The sequence below is a fragment of the Sphaerodactylus townsendi genome, linkage group LG04 (assembly GCF_021028975.2).
Source record: "Sphaerodactylus townsendi isolate TG3544 linkage group LG04, MPM_Stown_v2.3, whole genome shotgun sequence".
Taxonomy (NCBI): Eukaryota; Metazoa; Chordata; class Lepidosauria; order Squamata; family Sphaerodactylidae; genus Sphaerodactylus; species Sphaerodactylus townsendi.
In genome coordinates this window covers 95,975,522-95,998,934 of record NC_059428.1, presented here as the reverse complement: position 1 = coordinate 95,998,934, position 23,413 = coordinate 95,975,522, and the positions used below count along the sequence as shown (strand labels likewise).

Here is a 23,413-nt window from a genome sequence, read left to right as displayed (position 1 = left end):
ATTTATGAAGATTTCATAGGGCAGTGGTGGCGAACCTTTGGCACTCCAGATGTTATGGACTACAATTCCCATCAGCCCCTACAATTGGCCATGCTGGCAGGGGCTGGAGTGAGAATTCAGTCCATAACCTCTATCTGAGTGCCAAAAGGTTATACGGCTTTACCGATCCTCATAGGGGTTTCAAGGCAAGGGATGAGCAGAGGTGGTTTGCCATTGCATGCTTCTGCATATCAACCCTTGACTTCCTCGGTAGTCTCCCAATCAAGAACTAACCACGACTGACACAGCTTCTGAAATTGAGTGATATTAGGCAATAGATCCATTTACTAACCTGCACTTTTGTCATTTGTCCTAAAGCTTTAATTTCCATCAGCAATCGTTCCATCAGCAACTCTTGCAACCGTTTCTGCTCTATTGTACATTGCTCAGTAATAAATTAGTCACCCATTAACTTGCATTATATAAATTGTGCTGATTCGTCTTAGGTGCCAGTCGAGTGCACCTTGGTTACCTTACACCAGCTTGGAGAGAATTCCAAACAACAGGTAAGGACAAACAACCCCCCCCCCCCCAAAAAAAAAAAAAGCCTTAAGCTGTAGAAAATTTACTTGAAGGTGCTGAGGGGAAAGAAATGATATTATTTTGAATGGGAAAATGTTGCAGGTCAAACTTTTTTGATAAAGTTCTAGAATAACAACAATCTGATATCACAAGAAGAAACTGTATATGTGTGTATGTATGGGGGGGGGATAAATAATACAAACAGTGGAGGGATGATGTGACTACTCAGGGAAGGGAGAACCCCACTTCCATGGTCACTTGCCTCTGTTCCCACTCTGTTGTCTAGCCCCTGCTTTCTTTCCCACTCCACTTTCTTGACTTTTCTTTCCCTCCTTTGTAACTCTCCTGTATCTTCTCTTCCTACCTCTCACATCCTTTTCCTGATTCTGCTTTCCTACTATATTTTTTTTGGAAGGGGAAGAGTTTGAGCATCATCCTGAACTGCTTCAACAACCCAAAATACCATCCAGATTTATTTACAATGTCTTTGCAGGTGCAAATGTTGCTTATTACCCCATAATAGCTGGTGAGATCACATGAGACTGTTGTGAGACCTTGACTGTCATGTTACCATTGCTAGGCAACATATAGACTTTCTGAGGCTCCCATGTCTTGGATAGAGTTCTCTCAGCTCTTTAATGAAAGACTTAGATGCCCTAATGATTGGGCAAAATCACATTGTGTTTTAGCAAAGGTCTCTAAGTTTTAGAGGCCTTGGGGTAGAACAGCCTATTTGGCATGGGAATCTTAGCAATATTGTATGAGCTTGCTTGAGACCCTCAAATGGAGGTCAATATCTCACATTGGAGTTGAGCAAAATCTGGTTCGACACTCCACTAACAACGTCAACAAAAAGTTGTGATGTTAGAGATATCCACACAGGCTTGGAACATTCCCTCCCCTTCGTTGCATGCCTCCCTCCCTCCCTCTCTCCCCTTCCCTTGCATGCCACCCCTCGCTCCCTCCCCTCCCTCTGCTAGGGTGGGTGGGCCATGTCCAGATGCCAGACCCCCTCCCTTGCATGCTACCCCTTACCCCCTCCCTCACACCCCTTCCCTTGCATGCACAGTACCACTCTTAGGGGAGTTATACTTTTCTATGCCCACTGACTTCAACAGACTCAATTATTGAAATATGTTCATATCAAATGTTTGTAACATGTGCCTTATGCTGCGCCACTGAAATTGCATCCCCTCCAAAATTGTGGGGATGGGGGCAAAAAGCAGCAGCAGCAGGTGAGTGAGTGGGAGAGTGTTAATTTGGGGGTGGTACCTGGGGGAGGGTAGTTTGGAAAAGGAGCTGGGGGACGGTTGATGCACAGCAGCCTGCCTTCTGAAACTAAAGATACAAAAGACATGGGCAATGTGTATAACCAGAATACAAAATAAAACACTATGCTCACTGGCCACAAATATAAATTACAAGAGATGATTAAAGTGCATGTGCAGTAGTAAGGCTTAGGTAACTCACTGCATGAGGCAGAAATAGTCTATTATAAAAGTTGTTTTCATGAACACAGTTCACGGTTTGAGAGTTGTGTTTTCATGAAGACTTCTTCAGTGGTGGACAGTAACTCCTGCTTACAACTTATGAGGTATCGTTCCTGTTTTTTCTACCACACTACTTCCTCCACAGTCTGTGGCTGAATTAACAGTGCCATTTTCTCCTGGGGAACAAATTTCCATAGTCTGGAGAACAATTGTAATTCCAGAGAAGTCAAAGACCCAATTTGAAGTTTTTGACCCTAAGAATACAACCTCACCCTGCCTGGCTTAGCCTGACACAGAAGAAGGTTTACATTTACAACAGATTGTTGGTGCATGCTAGGGTTGACAACTCCAGTTTGAGAAACTCCTAGATATTTTGAGGTGGTGTCGGGATGTGATGGAAACTGCCATTTCCTACAGGGTATCTGATTGCTGTAATCTTGAAAATCCATTATAATTCTGAAAGAACTCCATGTAACAACAGTAACAATATTATTAATACATTATAATTTCTGACAGAACAGTTCTGTGTATGCCAAGCAGAAATAAATCTTGTATAAGTTTTGCCACAGAATCTAGCTGGAAAGTGAGTTCTTTATCCCTGTGAATTCTCATCCCAATTTAGTCAACCCAGGACTTCTAGAACAAAATAAACAGGGATAAAGGCAGGGAACATCCTGACTTACATAACTTCCACTTCTCTTCTTATCTCCACCTTTGAGCCATTTTTTAAAACACTCACTATTGGTGCAAAGATGAAGCAACACCAGCACAGCCTTCTTATGATCAAAATAATCAACAAATCTGGTCCTAGGTTAGTCCTATGACAAAGGGAACTTTCGTACATGCAGAATAATGCACTTTCAATCCACTTTCAATGAACTTTGCAGCTGGATTTTTCTGTGCAAAATAGCAAAATCCACTTGCAATGTGAAAGTGGATTGAAAATGCATTATTCTGCATGTCTGAAAGTGCTCAAAGAGGTATAAAAATTGAGTCCGAATGAATCACCTTCATTAAAACACTTGTGACCCACTTTTCTCAACAGTTCAAGGTGTTTTACAATTATAGTTAAAACAATGAGACCCGACACCAGCCTTCTGTTAAAAGCCCTGGTGAACAAAGCTACTGCACCTTCTAAAAGTTTCTAAGAAGGCGCTCCCCTCAGCTCAGGAGGCTCCTTCCTTAGAGTGGGAGCAGTGATTTTAAAAAACTTGTTATTAATAAAAATATTTTTTAAAAAACCTGGGTCAGGCACGACACTTTTAATGATGGAGACAATAATAATGGGTTTTTTTTTTTACTACAAAGGGAGGCTGTTTAATGGATCCAGCCATTAAACTGTGTCAGCAAAGGAATTCCATCTATACTATATGGAGCTGAAATATGGGGGTGTAGTAACCAAGCTTTGAAAGATTGCAAAGTCAGTTTATGAGGATTCTTGCGGGGTCACCTGCAGTTCTAATGTGGGCAACACTGGGGATTCCCTCAATTAGAGCCAGCATTCATACGATCGTTTTAAAATACTGATTGGAAAATGAAGACTCTTTTGGTCAGCAGAGCTGGTTAGGAGTCTTTGATGAAATCTAGGACTGAGGAAATTACCTCAAACAAAATGAGATGTTTTATATATTGATTTACTAAGTGGGAAAGAGAAGAACTGCAGCCTCTGTGACTGGATCTTCCCCAATGATGCTGTGATAGACTGAGATTTAATCAATCTAAAGTAGTCCCAAATAGGCCAGATTTGTCTAATTTTGAGGAACTTATTTATTTATTGGTTTGGTACTTATGTTTCTGAAAGAGTAGCGCTATTAGCACTGGCAGCTAGAAAGACCAGAGTCCAAACAACACAGTTATGGTTTAATTTTATCTTATCCCCCTTTTATGTCCATGTAACCATTAATGTTTAGTTTTAATGTGATGTGTAATGATTGTGAAGGCCAGTGGTCAATGTAATAAACTTGATTCTGATGTAAAAAGCAGACTTAAAATGTGATTCTATCTTTAGCTTTTGTACACATAAGTTCAGTTCTCCTGACACTTAATTTTTGTTGCAACACACTGGCACAGCTGCACCTCTGGAATTACTAATTGTGCTTACCAGGGTACATCAAACAGTGAGGGGCTACAAAATAATATCTTATGCCAAACACCAACTTTGTAACCAGGCTACACTAAGTACAATCACAATATTAAATACGGCTCAGTTCAATATATATTCAAACTTGTTATCCTTCATGTATGCATGATAGCTCAGCGCAATTATTACTGTTACTCTTTATACAGTGCAAATAATACATAAATCAGTCCCCACTTTACAGTCAATGTCACATTCAAATGAAGAGTATCAATTTAATTCACATACAACAGAACCTGTATTGTTCTGTGTGAATTTCTACACCATATCCATATATGTTGTATTGTATATTGTATTATATATTTAATTTATATACCACTCTCCCCTGAGAGGCTCAGGGCAGTGCACAACAACATAATAACAGCAGCAATAATCATGGCACCATACAACAACCTCATAAATATCTTAAGCATAACATCCTGGACATAACTCATAAACATAGCAGCATAACAGCAGTAAACATAGTACTATAAATATAACATTGTAAGCAGTAGTAAACATGACCTTATAAATAACAAACATCATACATTATAAACAACAATATTCATAACATACATAACTAGCATAAAATAACAATAAGAAACATTGATGAGGATTTGCCCCTTCCCCAACTACAGAGAACACAATAACCTAAGAACTAACCCTCGACAATCTACAGCTGCGTTAGTATAAAGTTGTATTTATTGTATTTAGGGACACAGCCAGGGAAATTCTAACGAAGGCTGCTTCCCTCTCTTCTGCGTAGTTTCTGTGCCCAGACACTCGACAGGTCCACTTCCCCTCTTCCAGCCTTTTCTTTCTGGGGAAGCAGGGGTGGGAGTTGTTGTTTTTGAAACGTCGCCTGCCCCGCAGCTGTTAAGCACAGAAAGAGTTGCCTACCGAAAGAGTAGCACCCAGCAGCCCGTAACCGAGGAAAACCCCACAACCCGCGGGGAAGAGCTGGTGCTTCCTTTGCTCAGCCTGCTCTGAAGAGAAGGAGCAATAGCGTATCCTGGGGGGGGGGGGGCAAAAGGGCACAATACGACCCAGTCGCCATTTGCCTGGGTCACGTGCAGCACGGGTGCATTTTGGCCACCTGCCTCCACCCCATCCCTCCCCCCTGCAGGCCAGGCCAGCACAGCACAGCACAGCGCAGTACCCCCTCCCTGGCCTTGTCTCTGCTCCCGGTGTGCGCGTTGCTACTTGCCAGCCTCAGCACCGCTAACATGCAGGAAAGTAGGGCGAATTTTAAAGGGACTGTGCTTTTAACATTCACGGACTTTCCTCCGTCCGAGAGACACCGAGGCTGGTCACATAGTAGGAGTGGAGATTAAGGCCTCTCCTCCTCCTCCTCCCCCCTCCCCCCACCGCACACGACCTCGTTTCTGCCCTCAATGCGTCGCCAGTCTTGACGAACTCAGCTTGAAGAAAGCTGCCTGGTTTGTGGGGGGGGGGGGGGGTTGCGGGGGAAGGGGCGCCGGGGAGGAGGCAGCACGGGGGTGGGTGGGTGGGAGAGTTTGGCTGGGTGAGGGTGAGGGGTCGTCACCCAGGGCAAGCCCTGGGCATCATTTTGTAAAGGGATGCCACTGAGAGGGAGAGGCTGACTGCTCTGGAAGTCTCAGGCTGGGCGGCGGGGTAGTGGAGGAATTGACAGCGGGCCTGTCAGTCAAGAGGGCAGCACGTGCTATGCCACAGTCATTCCCCTCCTATCCTAGCCCCACCCGCAACCTCACATACTCTAACGTTTCCCCTGCTGACCTCGCTTCTCCTGCAAGTTGGAAAGAGGACAGTTACAGCCTCTCATTTCCATTGAAAACTTGATCTTCTGTTCATGCAGGGTGTTTTTCCTGCATGACCACAGTGGCCTGGCCACAGTGTTAAATCTGGGCATGGAGCAAATTGGCCGCCTCAGGATTTTGCCCTTGTTCTTCTTTCTATCCCTGTTTATTTATTTATCTCACCCTCTCTTCCTCCAAGGAGCTCAGGGTAGCATAAATAGTTCTCTCTTTTTGCCCTCACAATAATATCCTTGTACGGTAGGTTAAGATGATGGCAGAATGTGGCTAGACGTGAATCGTTACACTTTATTTCGGAATGAGAATCTGAACCTGGCTGGAACTCTCTCCTCAGACATTCCTAGTGGCTGCTCTACCTGAGTGAAATTTGACCAGGAACTTTGATATGAGGCATTATAACACATGTGTTTAACCTGTTCAGTTTGAGATTCAAATACTTCAGAGTGCCATGTACAGGAACACATGCAGGAGAATGAGGTTGTTCTTAGAAGTCATGAAATATCCCATTTTTAAAATACTGCCTTGTTTTGAACATTCCTTGCAAATAGAAAGCCCACAGTTCAAGTGCATAAATGGGTGGTATCCTTTTCCCTGCTGGATTGATTTTCTATTTGCATAAAGAAGGAACATTCAAAGGTAGAAGCCACCACCTGCCCTGTCAAGGGACCTGGTCCTTTCTAATACTTCCAGTTCAAAGGGATATGATCTTTGTATTGTCGAAGGCTTTCACTGGGGTGTTGTGTGGTTTCCGTCCTGTATGGTCGTGTTCTAACAGCATTTTCTCCTGACGTTTCGCCTGCATCTGTGGCTGGCATCTTCAGAGGATCTGATGGTAGTAAAGCAAGTGGAGTATATATACCTGAAAGGGAGAGGTGCAGCTGCTGGATTTTTTTGATCATGATGTAAAATATGGAACTATTTAGTAAAGATTATGACCCTAACAGTGCAATCCAGGGGGGATCCTTTGGTTGATGTGCAGGCTTCCACTGGCATAAATGCCCTCTCTGGGCACTTATGCTGGTAGAGGGGTGAAACCGCTGGCACCTGGCTGCTGTGGTGCCGGATGATGCCCAGTTGCAGGGCCTGGCCTTGCGTGGGTGCTTGCAAGTGCACTGGCATTCCACAGGCATTCTGGGGTGTTCTGAGGGGGAGGACCGTCCTTAGTCAGCCTTCACATCCCTTTTGGCCCCTGTATGCCAGTGGAGCTGCTGGAGGAGAAAAGCCTGCCATGATTTTTGTTGCATATCTCTATTCTCCCTTATGGGGGAGTTGTGGAGCAGGCAGAGCAGCGCTCTAGTGGCACTGTCCCTGTCCGCCTCAGCTCTGGGTTGCGCTGCCCATGTCATTCCTGCTTGAAGGCAGTGAATTAGATCCATGTCTTTTTCTGTAACTTTCTCACACTTCTTATTTATAGATGAGTATCTTTATATCCCCCTACAATAATTTTCTTTTTAGTTACTTCATTTATACTCCACCTTTCTCCCAAATGGGCCCAAAGCAGCTTGCAGTGTTTTATCCTCCTAACAACTCTATGAGATAGGCTTTGCTGAGAATATGTGCTGGACTCAAGGTTACCCAACAAGTTTCCCAAGGTAAAGTGGGTCTTCCAAATTTCGATGTGATTCTTTAACTACTTTACAGCCACTGTGAAGTGGTCTAACACTGTCTTTTTTCCATTGCAGCTCTGGTGAGCAAAGAAATATTTAAAATTGTCTTAATTTTTGTAGGCATTTCTGAAATGAAGAAACTTCTGCTGATTGATGTTGATTGTGGAGTTGATGATGCTCAAGCCATAATGATGGCTCTAGCTGCTCCCAATGTTGAAGTCCTGGGAATTACTTGCTGTTATGGAAACAGTCAGCTGGAAAACACGTGTAGAAATGTACTCCGTGTATTACAAGTTTGTCACAAGCTTGAGGTAATCTGCCCCTTTATATACATGTAAATCAGGGATCCCCAATGTGGTGCCCACCAAGTGTTTTTAGAAAGTGGGCAAGGCCAGGTATCGCTTTTGCCCAACTAGGCTTCCGATTAAGAGTTTATAGATTTGATTGACTGTGCAGATTTTAAAAAATGTTCTGTTTGCAGCAGCTGCCACTGTAGCACAGGGATTTGTACTATGTTACTGAAGCTAAGCTGTGGCAATCATTTTGTAGTTGACGCTACTTCCCACATCAACCATTTTGTGGCAGCCATTTTGTTACTTCCTCCACCATGCCATGTCACATGCTAAATGTGCCCGCAGACTCAAAAAGATTGGGGACACCCGATCTAAATAATGTTCATAACAAATGTTAATTTCTCCCTCTCCCCCAAACAAGCCCCCACAAGCCCACTGGTGGCAAGGGAGGAACTATGGTCACATGGTTGTTGAGGGAATGAAAATTCTGTCAACCGGTCCAAGAAAAGTGAATATGGATATTTGGGAAAAATGGAGAAGTAAATGGATGCCTGGCATTCTGGATAGGGCCCCAGTGGGGAGCGTGACTGGAATAGAAGGCGAAAAACTTATAAGAAAATTGAAAGAAGAAGGGATACATAAAGTATCAGATTTAGTTCATGAAGGAGAAATCATACCATTACAAAACTTAATAGAATTGGGTGGGAGAGAGAATTGGCTGGCAATAAGAGGATTATGGGAAAAATTAAGGAAATATAGAATAAAAGGTGAATGTATAATGAATCAATGGTTAAGACTCCATGAAACAATGAAAGGGAAGATTATAGGAGTAGTTTACAAATATATAGTAGAGGATAAAGAATTTATGATAAGAACGTTGAAACAAAAATGGGAAAAAGATGATTTCTTAGATGAAGAAAAAATAGAAAGAATAATGGATAGTATGAAGAAGATAAAGATTGAAAAATATGTGGAATTAGAAAGAAAGGTCATACTTAAATGGTACAGAACCCCAATACAGCTAGCCTATATGATTAAAGGATTAAGCCCAAAGTGTTGGCATTGTGGAGAAAAAGGAGCATATTATATACATATGTGGATAGAATGCAAAGTAGTGAAAACATTTTGGGAGAATATTTTAAAATATGTAGAACTACTGGTAAAAGTAAAAATTGATGTAAATAAAGAATTATTAATTGTGGGGATAATAGACGACATTAGAGTGAATAGAAGTTTGGAACCAATGTATAAAATAATGATTAGAGCAGCACACGCAGTGTTGGCGTTGGGCTGGAAAGATAATAAAAATGGACAGTTTCAAGATGGTTGGAATATATATGGGAACAAATACAGCTAGAGATATTTGAAAGACTGACAAGAAATATTTTATGGAAAGAAAAAATAGAAGATATTAAGAAGATATGGACAGTGTATAAAGAATGGATTGAAGATGCCGGATTTAACGAAGAGCCATGGAACAAGAGAATAAGAAGAATGAACCTCCTGCTGCTTGCATGAAAAAAAATCAATAAAGAGAAGGGGGGAGGGGGGGTGAAAATGGAAAAAATGTATAGATGAAAGAAAAATACTAAATGTAACAAATGTATAAATACTCTATACAATAAAAATTTATATATAAAAAAAAGAAAATTCTGTCAACCTGGGCAGAACTTGTAAAAATGCATGCCTTCCCACTCATACACAACACAAACTTGCTTTGACAATAGTCTTTTCAAAAAGGTCCTACCAACCAGATCTGAGAGAACAGAGCAAAGCTTCAATTTACACAGAAAGTAGACTATTGGGAGACAGGCAGCCTTCTGTAGATGCTTAAAAAAAATCTCTGCTCCATTCTGGATGCCAGACCAGAGCAACACCTCTATTTGGAAGCAGTCTCAATTCAATTGTAAACACTTACCAAACCCCCGTGAATAATAGATGCTAATCTGTACCAATGAAAATCAAAGCTGACCACCAAGTATTAAAATAAGAGCCTTACTATCCCCATTGAAGCCTGCGGAACCCTTACTAAACTTCACTGAAACTAATGTTGCTTGAAAGCTAGGAAACTAGAACTAATTTTAGTACAAAAGTCCAAGTCATTCTTTGCTTTCATAAGCATGCTTGAATGGATTTTAGTCTGGAGCTGAATAAACTTTTCCAGCACTAAGTGATGGTTTGGTTTCCAGTTTTGGTAAAACTGAGAGTTTAATCACTAAAGGATGTGACATCTGCTGTAGGGAGAATTTGGTCTTCCAGTCATGTAAGGTTAACACTCATAGTTTTAACACTCACAAAAACTGCCATATGAATTTGTGTGTTCATTTACTGTAAAAACAGATGCTCAGTTCTGTCAGCAAACTGAAAGCTTAAGCAAGCGGATGAATGTTTTTGATGTAAATTTAACTGGAGATATACTGATTGTCGACAGGTTCATACAAAAACAAAAAGCCCATAGGGTCATTATTATTTAATTTCAGCAGAGTCAAAATGTTGCAAATTCATATTATATTGTATATTTAGATTCCAGTTTATCCTGGTGCTTCTGGTCCCATACTTGCCAGCCCTGTGCTTGGGTCTTTTTTTCATGGAAAAGATGGTTTGGGTAACGTACCAGATCCTAATGCTCCAGGACCTGAACTTCTACAGAAAGAACATGCTGTGCTTACAATGTTAAAGTTAGCCAATGAGCGACCTAATCAGGTGAGAGTCCATAGATTTCAAAATATATAGTAGTCTAAAAAATGTATTCAAGCTACCACCTCCCTCGTATCCCTATCTATTGGCTGTGTGGATTTTATGGAGTGAGCATGAATATTCTAACTGCTCAAGGGAAACTGTTGTATAATGTTAACAATTACTGAAGAGAGAGAAATGATAGGGTAATGTGATATTAAACAGGGGCCCAGAATCATGAGGACTGTAAGAACGAGATAACTGAAGAAGCCAGGAAGATCTGTATTAATATTACGTTTTTGTGCAATATTAAATAAACAAACAAATAAATAAATATTCAGACCACATCACATTAGGAAGTTGTTGTGCATAATTTAGAATAAAATGAAATGAAAAATCCATGTTTTGTAGGTCTCTCTAGTTGCTACTGGACCCTTAACAAATTTAGCACTAGCAGTGAAAATGGATCCAACATTTCCAAAGAAACTTAAAAGTGTATTCATCATGGGAGGAAACACTGAATGTAAGTGACTTAATAGGCATTTTTGTATCTAAATACTTTGTCTTTTCATGTTTTATGGGATTTTAAAAGAATATAATTTCCTGTGGAATGTCTCTAAGTATTCATGTTTGTGGGCTCTGTGGAAATCAAGGTATATGCAAGTGTTTATTTGACTTAACTGATGATGCTTGATTTTCTAAGTAATCGAATTTGCAAGAAAGTTGCCTTATTAATCTTGATCTTAATGTAAAATACCTTTCTAGCAGGAATGTTTACACTTCCTGTATCTCTTTGTCTCATGAGCAGAGCATGTGCTGAAGAAATTTCAGGCTTGAAGGTTGCTCTCTTTGCCTAATCACATGTGTTAAGCTAAGTAGTTATTTTCACTTTGGAGCTAACCATAGTTTGACTTGATACAACTCCAAAAAATATGGTTTATACTTCCTCAGCAAACTAGGATTCCAAACAGTAGTTTTAATACTGGTTTGGAATCCTGGTTTTTAGGGAAAGCACAGATCATCGTTCTTTTGTGTGGGTACAAAGGCAACCTGCGATTTTGCAGCAAAAGCAGATTTAACTAATTGTCTTTCTGCGCATGAAAGGAGAAGGAATTACATGAGTGCATCTGAAATTCTTTCAAGATTTGGTCATATGGTAGCAAATCATTTTGTATTCGAATTATTTATTTATTTACACGTAAATTCTCTAGATGGCAGCTTCAATGTTGTGGAATGGGCAACACAATTCAGGGAGGCCATATCCCCCTCTGCATGTGGCAGGGGCTTCTGCTGACGTAAATGCCCTCTCCGGGGCACTTACACAGCAGAGGCAAATCGGCCAACACCCAGCAACAACAACACCCCAAGACACCCAGCCATGACTTTTTTGCTTCACACCGACTCTTGCATGCCATCCCCAGCTATGGCAGTGTTCTGGGGATGTTCCAGGGGCATTCTAGGGGCAGAGCTGACAAGCTGGCCTCCAGACTCTTCTCAGCCCCACACCCTGGTGGAGATGCTGGCAGACATATGCCACAATCTTTGTATTGTATCGCTATTCTCTCCTACGGGGGAGTTGGAGGGGTTTGAAAAAACCTTTTCAGGCTCCCCACACCGGGAAAGCCCTATGGAGTGGGCAGAGCGACACTTAAGTGGCACCTTCCCTGTCTGCCTCAGCTCTGGATGGAGCTGTATGGCTGCTTCCCATAACATTTCCCAGTGATGCACTGGGAAAAGAGTATCTGTACATCTGTATACATAATCATGTAGGAAGATTTCTCAAGTTGGGTTTTTCTCCCGTATATTTACATCCTGGGAAGCTGAAACAGGTTGCTGATTCATGCAGCAAAATATACATGGAAACGTTGTTCACAGATGATGATGTAAATTATTATAGTTTTTGTTTTTCTTACAACTGTGGAGATAAAATATATATGGAGCAGCCAGTAGAAATTAATATACTGTATACTAGTAAATTATTGGCACTGTTCTTATTTTTGATAGCCAAAGGAAATACTACAGTCTGCGGAGAATTCAATTTTGCAACTGATCCAGAAGCTGCACACATTGTCTTAAATGAGTACACGTGCCCAATTTATATTGCAGCCTGGGAGTTTACATGTTCCTACTCGCTGTCCTGGGTAAGATGGTAAATGTCTGTTAATGAAATGACAGTAACGTCCCTATGGCCTCCATGAGGACAGGATGATGTCTAGTTTGTGTGTAAAATGCTGTCAAGTTGCAGTCGATTTATGGCAACCCAAAGGGGTTAAGCAGAGGTGGTTTGCCATTGCCTTCCTCTGCTAAGTCATCCCCAGTGGTCTCCTATCCAAGTACTGGCCCAGCTTAGTTTCCGAGAGCTGAAGAGACTGGGCTATACTATATCATACTTCTTCCGTGTACTAAATATATGTGAATGACATATTCTAAAAAAAAAGTCATAATAATTTTTGTGATGATTGACTAAATCTGTTCTCCCTGAAGAAATCTTTACATCCTTTCAATTGCTTATTCCCCCACTCGGAACTTAAAACACTCATTCTTCTTACTATTACAAATTCTCTGTGGAGTATAATGCTAAGACACACGACACTGTGGCTTATGTTCATTTTTTCTCATATATTTAAATGAGATTAGTACTTCTTTTTATTTTTTAAATGCTCCTCCTTTTAAAATAATTCTCAGGGCTATTTTTTTCTTTTTCAGGACTTTTACCATAAATGGGTTAATCAGAATACTGAGAAAGCCAAGTTCATGAAAAAGATATTTGCTCATTCTTTGCAAATGTCGAAGTATCTCGAAGAACAGGGCGGGGAGAAAGTATGGAGAACGGGGTTTATTTCTTGTGACTCCTATGCCATGGCTGCTGCAATTGATGAGAACTTTGTCACAGAAGTAATAGAAATTGGTGTAAGTGTTGAACTCAATGGTACACTGACTAGAGGAATGATGGTAATGGATTGGACTAACAAACTGAAAAAGGAACAGAAAGCCTTTGTAATGAAAAGCTGTGATTTAGAGAAGTTTCAGGCACTTATGGTGGCTGCTTTACAATAAAAATTAGCTGACAGGACCTGCTAGGGATTTTTGGTGCCCTAGCTAAAAAATGACTTCAGCACACACATCCCATTCATTATACCTTACCTGCAAGGTAGCCTTTATTGGCATACACATTATATCTACCCAAGTTTAATCAACACAAGTATGAGAAACTAATCACAACAAAAATAATTGGTGATTGTGTTTGTGTTTTATGTAGAAATGATCAAAATATTATTGCTTGCATTTCACAATCTTTCCATCCCAGGTTTTTTCTGTACTACAGAGGCGTATGGGGGGAAAATAGCACTCGGGGGCAAAATTTTATTACATTTATTAGTGGATTTATACTATTCGTTTGCTTTGTTGAAAATTGCCTCAAGCCCAGAAGGGGAGGGGTAGTATAGAAGTTTAATAAAATAAAATAAAAAAGGTCTGGATCTTAGATTTATACATTCAGTGTCTAATGAGAATATAAGTAGGATCCTGGCTGAATAATATAAAACAACATCTTTCCTACTTTGCTTCTTGTAAGCAAAAATGAGTAGGAGAACATTAAATCCAAATTGATTTTGTTCTTAGACCCCTTCCGCACATGCAGAATAATGCACTTTGAATCCATTTTCGATGCTCTTTGCAGCTGGATTGTACCGTGCGGAATAGCAAAATCTACTTGCAAACAGTTGTGAAAGTGGATTGAAAGTGGATTATTCTGCATGTGCGGAAGGAGCCTTTGTTGGAGTACACTTTCATTTCTCAAATTCAAGACTGTCATGTCAGAGTAATCCACCCACTTCAAAAAGGCAAGTGAAATATCGATGAGCTCATTCCAAGGGCCCCTATCCTAAGCATGCTTACCCGAGATTAAACATAGTGGGACTTTTGAGTAGACACATATAGGTCATGCTGCAGGTTATTAAGGGTCATGTCCACTTTTCAAAAGCTGATCCAAGGCAGGAAGTGTATTCCTGAGCCTGAGCTTGGAAAACTAATTCCCTTGGCCAACTCGCCTCAACATACAAACAGCAGCAGCAGCCCAGTAGTGCTGTGCCTGGCTGGGGACCACAGAAGATGCAGTTTCATACCAAGCCAGCACACCGCTGCAGCACATCTGTGCAGAAAGTAAAACTTCTTGACCTATCACAGGAATGCTGCACAAGTTGTCTCTGCTAAAGAGCAGTCGAGACCTATTTGCCATAACTCAGACCCAGCTAGATCTGAACCAAGCCAACTGGAATATTAACTTCACCAACCCATATTAAAAATCTGGTGCAGAAGGCTACTGCCTTGTTTGCTTGTGTGGTTGGGCTGGCCCTGCTTTCTAATTATACATTTGAACAGATGGCTAACTTGACCTTTTGTTACTGCTACATGAGCTGAGGTTGTTGCAACAACTAAAGCGGCAAGCTGTGTAGGGCTTACAGGCAGCAGCACCACCCTGATCTTTCTTGTTTCCCCTTGAGACATTTGAAATGACAGCTTTCTGCAGATTTTTGCTGACACTTCAAGTGGGATAGGGAAACAATTCTTGTGGGAATCCCTCAGAATTTTCAATAGCTCACCTACTTGCAGCTCTTGAATTCTTGAGTTTATTTCTGTTGGTGGTGCAGCACATGGGGAAAAGCTAATTGCACTGTTGGATCAAGGTTAATAAGACCTATAACAGTATGCATTTTTAAAGGTCCAGTTCAGCATGAACCTTTGGCCACTTCCGCAAGGAAGCAGAAGCGCCTGGGTCGGCGTAGTCGACGCCAACCCAACGCCGGACGGTCCCAGAAAGAACCGGGAAGAGGGTGCCGCTGGGCGCCGTTGCCCGGGGGACTTACCTGGTCTCCGGCCCTCTGGCGCGTCGCCGGGGCCTGGGGACACGCCTCCCCTGCCCTGTGAGCCTGCTTCAGCGTCGCAGAGCAGGGGGGCATGTCCCCAGGCCCCGGCAACGCGCCGGAGGGCCGGAGACCAGGTAAGTGACGGGAGGGAGTGGGGGGGGGGGGAAGCGCCTGGAAGCCGCTGTCGTTCGCACGGCAGCGGCTCCCAGCCAGCGTTTCCAGGAAAGTGCGCTTCCAAGTGCACTCTTTAAACGCCAGTTTGGCGCCAGTTGGGCGGCGCAAGGGCAGCGCGGCTGCGCAGCAGCTGCGCCCCAGCTGCGCCCCCTGTGCGAATGGCTCCCTGGGGACGGCGTTTTTGCCGTCCCCAGGGCGCCATACAACGCCCGTGTGGAAAGGGCCATAGACAAGGAATCTATACTACATGATATATAGCCTTTTAAAGCATGCATTGTCAATAGACATTATGTTTCTCCCTGTGCCCATCCAAGTCAACAAGTATTGTCAGTTCCTTTATGTAACTTCATTCCAGGCATGGGCAGACTCAGTATGGATTGGGACCATGATTATAATCTCCAAAATCTTACCTGAAAATAAGCTCCATGAATAAACTGGGATTTACTTCTGAGTAAACATGGATAGGATTGCACGGTAGCTGTACTTGATACAATAAGCACAATTTCCACCAGAAAGGATTGAGATTCACTGTTGGGCTCAGAAGAAATGGGCACTTCTGATTTTTCTTGGATAGATTAAAGTTGTTATTAGGTACAAAAATAGTTCTGTTAACTTAACAAACTAATTATTTGTGATAATTGTGCAAACCAAAGATATGCATATACCATGTTAAAATGGGAAAACTATTTCAGGATGAAAAAGGAAGGCATTTTGTTTAAAAGTTACATTATTTTATTGTTAACAAAATAAGGCATCTGGGTCTACAAACATGAGTCATTTATTCAATTATGTTGTAACAAATATTGAATTGTGCTCTGTAGATAACCTATATCTTGCAAAAACATTGAATAAAATACGATAAAAAATATGAAACTCAGTCCAAACTGCAATAGTATGCTTGGACACATTCAACTTTTCCTAATGTGCTAATTGTTATCCTAACAACTCTTTTGTGCTATTTGTTGGGAGTTAAAGGGAGAAGGAACACACAATTGGGCAATTGCCTTGCCGCTTATGACAATGTTCTGTAATGTGGGCAGATGCAACTGGGAACTATTTACTTCATTTATCCTTTGCCTTTCTCCCCAGTGGGGACCCAAATCAGCTCACATCTCCTATCTTCTGTTTTATCCTCACAGACCTGTGAGGCAGGTGAGGCTGAGGGTGTGTGACTGGCCCAAGCAGGCATGGTAACTTGGGGACTTGAACCTAGGTCATCCAGGCAGTAGAGCACTCCATCCATTATACCACACTGGCTCAACGGGGCACCAAGAGGGTGATATAAAGTACTACATCTGGGATGAAGTGTAGCCTTATTTAATCTGTTTCCTAGATATATAAGCAGGAGTGTAGGAGAGCAGGGACACTGAGGAGCACAGCTCTGGGGTTCTTTTCAGATCTGGGTTTCTTCTTTCTTTCTGCTCTCGAAAAACAAAACAACCTGTAACGATTTAAAGTGTTGTGGGCTTTTTTTCTTTAAAAAGAGAGATAAGTTGTAGAAGGAAGTGGGTGACAGGGGTATGAGAGAGTTAGGCAGAGGTGTAGCTCCAAGGGGACAGGGGGTGCGACGCACCAGGGGCGCGCCCATCTGGGGATGTGGCGAGGGCATTTCAGGGATGTTCCAGGGACATGGCATTCTGGGGCAGGGGCGGAGGATGCCCTGGTGCACCAGGCGCTTTCCCCCCTTGCTTCGCCTCTGGAGTTAGGTGATTGGTTGACACAGGGGAGTGACTGTGGAGAGTCTGTGCCGAACTGAGAGAGAGAGTATGAAAAATGTGGGAAAGAGAAAGAAGTCTGAGACAAACTGGGAGAAAGAGTTACTCTGTGCTATGTTGTACTGAGAAAAGAGAAGCCATCTGTGCTAAACCTATAGTGTTATATGAAGTGTGGAATTGTCAAAGAAACAGGAAGAAACCTAGAGAGACTAGAATTGGAGTCAAAGTCTAATGTGGTTTCAGGAGTTGTAAAGAAGTGAGAGTGTGGATTGATGTAAAGTGAAAGTCACCTCAGCAGAAGTTGTTGCTTCTGTTTTATTTGTTGTAAATTATTTCTTGAAACCTTTAAACTAAAAAACATATATAAATAAAATTTTAATTTGATAAATGTAACCTGGAACTCCACAGTAGAAATTTTTCTCAGGACCACGTAGTCCATCAAAATGGCTTTAAAGCTCAAACACACTATTTCAGGAGAAAGTATAAAAGAGCTTAAAAGCATGCACTTGATTTCATTATTTTGGTTATTCTTATTGAAAAGCAGTGTGTGGCTTTTCTTTTTTGGATCTGGCTGTGGACCAATGGGGCTACTCACTATTTTGCCATAAGGTGGTGCTATTGACCTAATGTTGGAGCCATGGGAAAAAGTCCCTCGTGGCAAAAGGAAACAACATTCTGCAAGACAACTGCATGAAAATTGGTTGCTCCCTAAGTAGTTGATATTTCTTTTTCCCCCTGGAATCTACTTATGCTGATCTGTGCTGTGGATTCCCTAAAATAGAGTTCCACAGAGTTCAAGAAACTTCCCTGTAAGTAACAGCACAAAATTATTCATTTGACACTTATCTGGAAAGTTCCTGATCTGACAAATATTGTATGCACAGTTTTGATTTCAGCACTATAGTTCTCTCCCTCCACCCCCATATCCAGTGATCTTACAGAGGAACTTACAGCTTCCAGATGACAACTGAAATACACAACATTGCAACTGAATGCTTACATTTCATGTAGCTGACTTTAAGACAGACACCAGCTCATATTCATCACTTTCTCATTATGGTTGAAAATGAAATTTTATATCAAGATGCCACCCCCTTCCCCCAAAAAGCTATTACAGTAGCGTTTTAAACATTCACATATTAAGTAACTGCCTTCAGTAATATCACTGTCATTTTCTTTCTGGCATGTCCTAAACTCAAAAAACCATTTATGGTTTGTTCACATTTAGCTCAAGTGCTACCCTCAGTGACCAGACAAGATGAGCTACTATAGCAAACACCTCAGCGGGAGAGGGGGGGGGGGGGGCTGGGCTGGCTAGCAATGATTTAGACTCTTAGGAAATACTTGCATCTAAGAGTAGCCATGGTATAAGTTTTTTGTTCACATGTTTACCTACACACAGGATTTCAGTCTGGTTTTAGGGCTGGTTACAAGACTAAAACAACCTTGATTGCCCTGGTGGATTATCTGCACAGTGAGATGGACAGAGAGCACAAGACCCTGTTAACTCTGTTGGATTTCAGAGTGGCTTTTGATACCATCAATCATGATATCCTTCTGGACGGCCTTCAGGGTTGGCACTAGGAAGCACCATTTTGAAGAGGTTTTGGTCTGACCTTGAAAGCAGGTTTTAGAGCAAGCTGCTGAGGGAACCACTTCTCAGCCCTTTGACTTCTGACCTGCAGGGTCCCACCTGGTTTCATCTCTTCTCCCATGCTTCTTTACCACATAGATGAAGTTGCTGAGATTGTCCAGAGGTGGGCTGAGTTGCCACTATTATATGGATGACATTCAGCTTTCTCTCAGTATAACCCAGAGAGGCTGTGGAAACCATGAGCAGAGGCAGTTTTGGGATAGATGAGGGGTAACAAGCTGAAGCTTAATCTTAACCAAATTGAGGTGCTGCTGGTAGGAAGGAAGATCTGACTCGGGAACTGGGGTATCTGCTATTGTGGATGGGGTTGCGCTCTCCCTAAAGGAGCAGGTTTGTAGCTTGGAGGTGCTGCTGGGCCTGTGCCATCTTGTTGAATAAACTGGTGACCAGAAATTCATTTCACTAGCTTTGGTTGGTAAGAGCTGCTGCTGTTTCTGGGTATGAAAGATCTTGCCAGTGGTGCAAGTTCTGGTAATATCTGGCTTAGATTACTGCAGAGTTCTCTGTGTGAGGCTACCACTGAAGATTGTTTGGAAGCTACAGTTGATACAGAAGGCTGGCTGGCATGGCCAGAGGGACCATATTGCTCCAGTGTTGTTCCATCCCTGCAGGCTCTCGATTTGCTTCTAGGCTCAATTCACAGTGCTGGTTTTGATCTTTAAAGTCCTATATCATTTACATCCAACTTACCTGAAGGACCACTTACTCCCATACGAACCTACACGACCACTCCGGTCATCTTCAGTGGCCCTGATTTGGATGCTCCCAACATCTGAGCCTACTTGAGTGACAATCTGAGAAAGGGCCTTCTCAATCATGGTGCTGAAACTTTGGATCTCCCTCTTCAGAAGTTCGTGTGTCATCCTCTATTGTTATTTTCTGCTATCAGGAGGCTTTTTTTTTGTTTTGTTTTGTTGGCATTCCCTAACCCTTGTTACTCCTTCTTGCTGTTTGATGTGTTTCTCGCCAAGGAATAGGTGACCAAAACTGAACATGGTGCTGAAAACCAGATTTGTCTTATAGAATTCATGTATTTTCTATCAGATCTTAACTCTTACACCTGAAGAAAAAATCATGCATTTATTGAGCTCTGTGCTACAGAACTTCTCACCTTATTTGTGCTATTCAAATGCTAGAGAAATAGAATAGAAATTGCCTTAATAAAGCAATTTTTAACTGAGATTGAAGTGATTAAGAAACCAACTAGATAAGCCTGAAACTGAGAATGTAATTAAAATGATACAGAATAAGCAGAAGCCTTTTGAAAATGTGAACAATACTAGTACATGGCACATTATTTAAGAAACTGAAAGTGTAACCAGAGTGAAGAAGAGAGACTGGATTACTCATGTTGAAAAAGAGATGCAGGAACAATTTGCTCTCTTCTTTTCGGAACTGTACAAAAAGGTCTCAGCTAGAGAAGAAAAAATGGAGGAGTATATTAAAGGAATACATGCAGAGAAGTTCACCTCAGAACATAGGCATATACTTAAACTATTACAATTCAAGACATATCATAAGCTATAAAGAAATTGAAAAACGATTAAGTGCCAGGCCCAGATAGATACAGCGATGTATTTTTTGGAAAAAATTTTTAACACTACCAGTGTAGGAAGTTAGAAAACAAATAAGCAAAGAGAAAATATTGTCCTCATCATGGCAAGAAGGCCACGCAACGCTGATACTTAAAGACGACAATGATCTGACACTACCATAATCTTTCAGACCCATCTGACTATTGAATATGGATTATAGACTTTTTACCTCAATAATGTTAGAGAGTCTAAGGAAATGTATAACAAAACTAATTAATATAGATCAGCCTGGCTTTGTATCAAAGAGATTAATGAACAACAATGTACACTTTATAATTAATGCAACAGGGGAGAGAAAGAAAGTTTTTATGTTCCTGCATGCTAAAAAACAAATTGACAATATAGCTTGGCCATTTTTAATGAAAATGCTTGAAAGTTTAAATTGCCTCTCAAGATTTATGGATAGGATAGAGTATTTATACAAAAGAGTATGCAAAGATTTTAATAAACTGAGTGTGAACTGATGGATTTCAAATGAAAAAGGAATTTGTCAAGGATGTCCTTTATTGAGAAGAGTTTAAAATGAAAATTGTGCTGATGATGTGGTGTTGACAATCCCAAACCCCCACATGTTGATACAGTATACAATAGAACAAATAGAAAATTTGGATCTTTTTCTGGTTATAAAATTGATAGGAATAAGACAAATATACATTGTCGAAGGCTTTCACGGCCGGAATCACTGGGGTTCTGTGTGGTTTCCGGGCTGTGTGGAACACGGCCATACAGCCCAGAAACCACACAGCACCCAAGACAAATATAATTTTAAAATCAATGCAGGAAGAGATTATAGGATGTGTAGTAATGTCAAATCCAGTTAAATATTCGGGAATAAACCTGACCAGATGCAACAATACATTATTTAAAGACAATCATAAAACAATGTGGGTGAAAATATGAGAGCCATTAACTAATGTAATTATCATGTAACTATTTACTGTTCCTAATTGCTATATATCTTGTTTATTATATGTATATTCTGTTTTGCCTTTTGATATAATTATAACTGTTTTGATATGGTTTTATATTTTTCTTTCTTTTTCTCTTCTGTTCACATATAAAAAATAAAATCTTCATTAAAAAATAGTTCTGCTGCAGCAGCTGCCACCAGTCTCCTGCCAACAAACTTACATTACCTGGCATTTGAAAGACGTACAAGACACGGCTATTTTTATATAATGTCTTTCTGTGCAGCTGGTTTTCATAAAGCTCACTATAATTGCTTCTGTGGGAAAAGTGCCCAGGATGGACAGTCTTCCCATGTACAAAAATCTCTGTGAGTAGAAGGCTGCCCAATAATTACAAGAAGCGTGTGTGTGTGTGTGTGTGTGAAGTGCTGGCAAGTTTCAGCTGACTTATGGCGACCCCATCCAGGGCTTCTCAAGGCAAGTGAAAAGAGGTTGTATGACATTGGCTTCCTCTGCAGTCTTCCGTGATGATCTCCCTTCCAAGTACTGACCCTGCTTAGCTTCTGAGATCCAATGAGATATAACCATGCCGCCTTCCCTCCCATTACAACTGATACCTACACCATAATCTACAAAAACAATCTGTCAAATGTCTGACGTGCAGACATATACCACAAGAAGTCACAGAAAAACATAACGGGATTGAAAAAAAGCATCATTTATTCAAGTACAACTCAAAGTTGTATCGGTACGAAAAGCACAAGGAATCTTGTTTTATTCACAAGTCTTGGCTATGCACATCTCAATTCAACTTAAAAAAGCATTCAGGTTTATAAATGTACAAACAGCACATAAAATGTATAGTTTGAACAAAATGCTCTTACATTCAGCCATTTTTTGCTCCTAGATTTTTACATTCGTAAAGCCTTTAACAAAGACAGTCTTGTTTTTTTAAAAAATACTCTGCATTTTTAGCACAAAGTGCTCTTTAAAATTATGTTTTGGAGCATAATACTGAAAATGAAAATTAAAAACCAAGCATGGTAGTTAAAATCACTACGTGGTGGGTCTTTTTTTAAAAAAAAAAATTAAAGGGCAGATGGTAAAGAAACAAGATTTGGTGGCCTCGGATAAATTATTTTTGACGCCATCCAATTTTTTCCCCCAGCAGATCAGCAATCTTATACTACCATAATTGCAAGATAAACTTTAAAAGGAGCATGAGATGAATGTATTACAAGCTCGTAACGGTGTTCGGGGAAGGGGGCGGAGCAAGGGGGAGGAATGGTAGCAAACTGCTTGGGAATTCTATTCCTGGAGTTGACATATCACAAATTTTACCATGATCAGATCTGGACAAGATTCCGTTTGCGTTCCTTAATTTCCATTTTCATGTGGATAATGCATATTAGACCAAGGATCTGAGCTTCTTCTTCCAATTGCAGGGCTCCATATTCGCCAAGGGTTATACGCCTGTCCCAAATCTTCCGGATTGCTAGCTGCTGGGGCAGCAGGAGGCGGAGGAGAATTTTCACTCCCAAGATCAATATTTGGCAATGTGTTAGTGGGAGTGTTGAAAGGAAGGGTGTTGTTCAAATTACTGGACCAGATGGAACTGCTGAATGGAGTGCTGCTAGTAGACCACAGCCCATGGGGGTTGCCAAGGATAGACTGTGTTAGAAAAAATTGAAAAAATAAATAAAAAAAGAGACAAAAGGGGGAGTGGAATTAATGTAAACCCACCACAACACACACATGATCGTATGATTTGAATCCTGAATCTCGATTTCTCCTTGAACATCAGTTTACAGCTGTAAGTTACTTTGGTACTGAAAGAACACACAGATAACCCAATACTTCCAAGTACTGGACATTAACTTTATTGTGGCTTATAAAATAAATAAAAAACGGCTGCTTGGATGAGTAAAACCTACAGATTTACCATACCCCACTTAAAGACCCA

The 23,413-nt window shown here is 41.1% G+C and overlaps 2 protein-coding genes across 5 annotated transcripts in view; one reads left to right on the top strand and one right to left on the bottom strand.

Moving 5' to 3' along the window:
* Positions 1-504: 504 nt before the first annotated feature.
* LOC125430465 (inosine-uridine preferring nucleoside hydrolase-like) lies at positions 505-15,359 on the top strand. Of its 2 annotated transcripts, none has more exons than XM_048492372.1 (6): positions 505-545; positions 7,691-7,881; positions 10,387-10,566; positions 10,951-11,062; positions 12,544-12,680; positions 13,246-15,359. In XM_048492372.1, the coding sequence occupies exons 2-6, from the start codon at positions 7,702-7,704 to the stop codon at positions 13,594-13,596; spliced, it is 960 nt and encodes a 319-aa protein (XP_048348329.1). In that variant the 5' UTR covers positions 505-545; positions 7,691-7,701; the 3' UTR covers positions 13,597-15,359. The 2 variants fall into 2 exon arrangements, with proteins under 2 accessions (XP_048348329.1, XP_048348330.1); XM_048492373.1 differs by lacking the exon at positions 505-545 and adding an exon at positions 5,553-5,606.
* A 6,793-nt stretch (positions 15,360-22,152) lies between these two features.
* TMEM131 (transmembrane protein 131) overlaps positions 22,153-23,413 on the bottom strand; it is a 110,911-nt gene continuing 109,650 nt past the window's right edge. For all 3 annotated transcript variants that reach the window (XM_048493839.1, XM_048493840.1, XM_048493841.1), the window contains one exon: positions 22,153-23,121. In XM_048493839.1, the coding sequence (XP_048349796.1) occupies positions 22,828-23,121 (294 nt within the window). In that variant the 3' untranslated portion in view covers positions 22,153-22,827. The remainder of the gene's footprint in view (positions 23,122-23,413) is intronic.

Bases quoted from the DNA above. Each gene is read 5' to 3' on its own strand.
- LOC125430465 (XM_048492372.1), top strand. From the start codon at position 7,702: ATGAAGAAACTTCTGCTGATTGATGTTGATTGTGGAGTTGATGATGCT. The intron at 7,882-10,386 runs GTAATCTGCCCC...TTGTATATTTAG, and splicing joins AAGTTTGTCACAAGCTTGAG to ATTCCAGTTTATCCTGGTGC. The intron at 11,063-12,543 runs GTAAGTGACTTA...TATTTTTGATAG, and splicing joins CATGGGAGGAAACACTGAAT to CCAAAGGAAATACTACAGTC.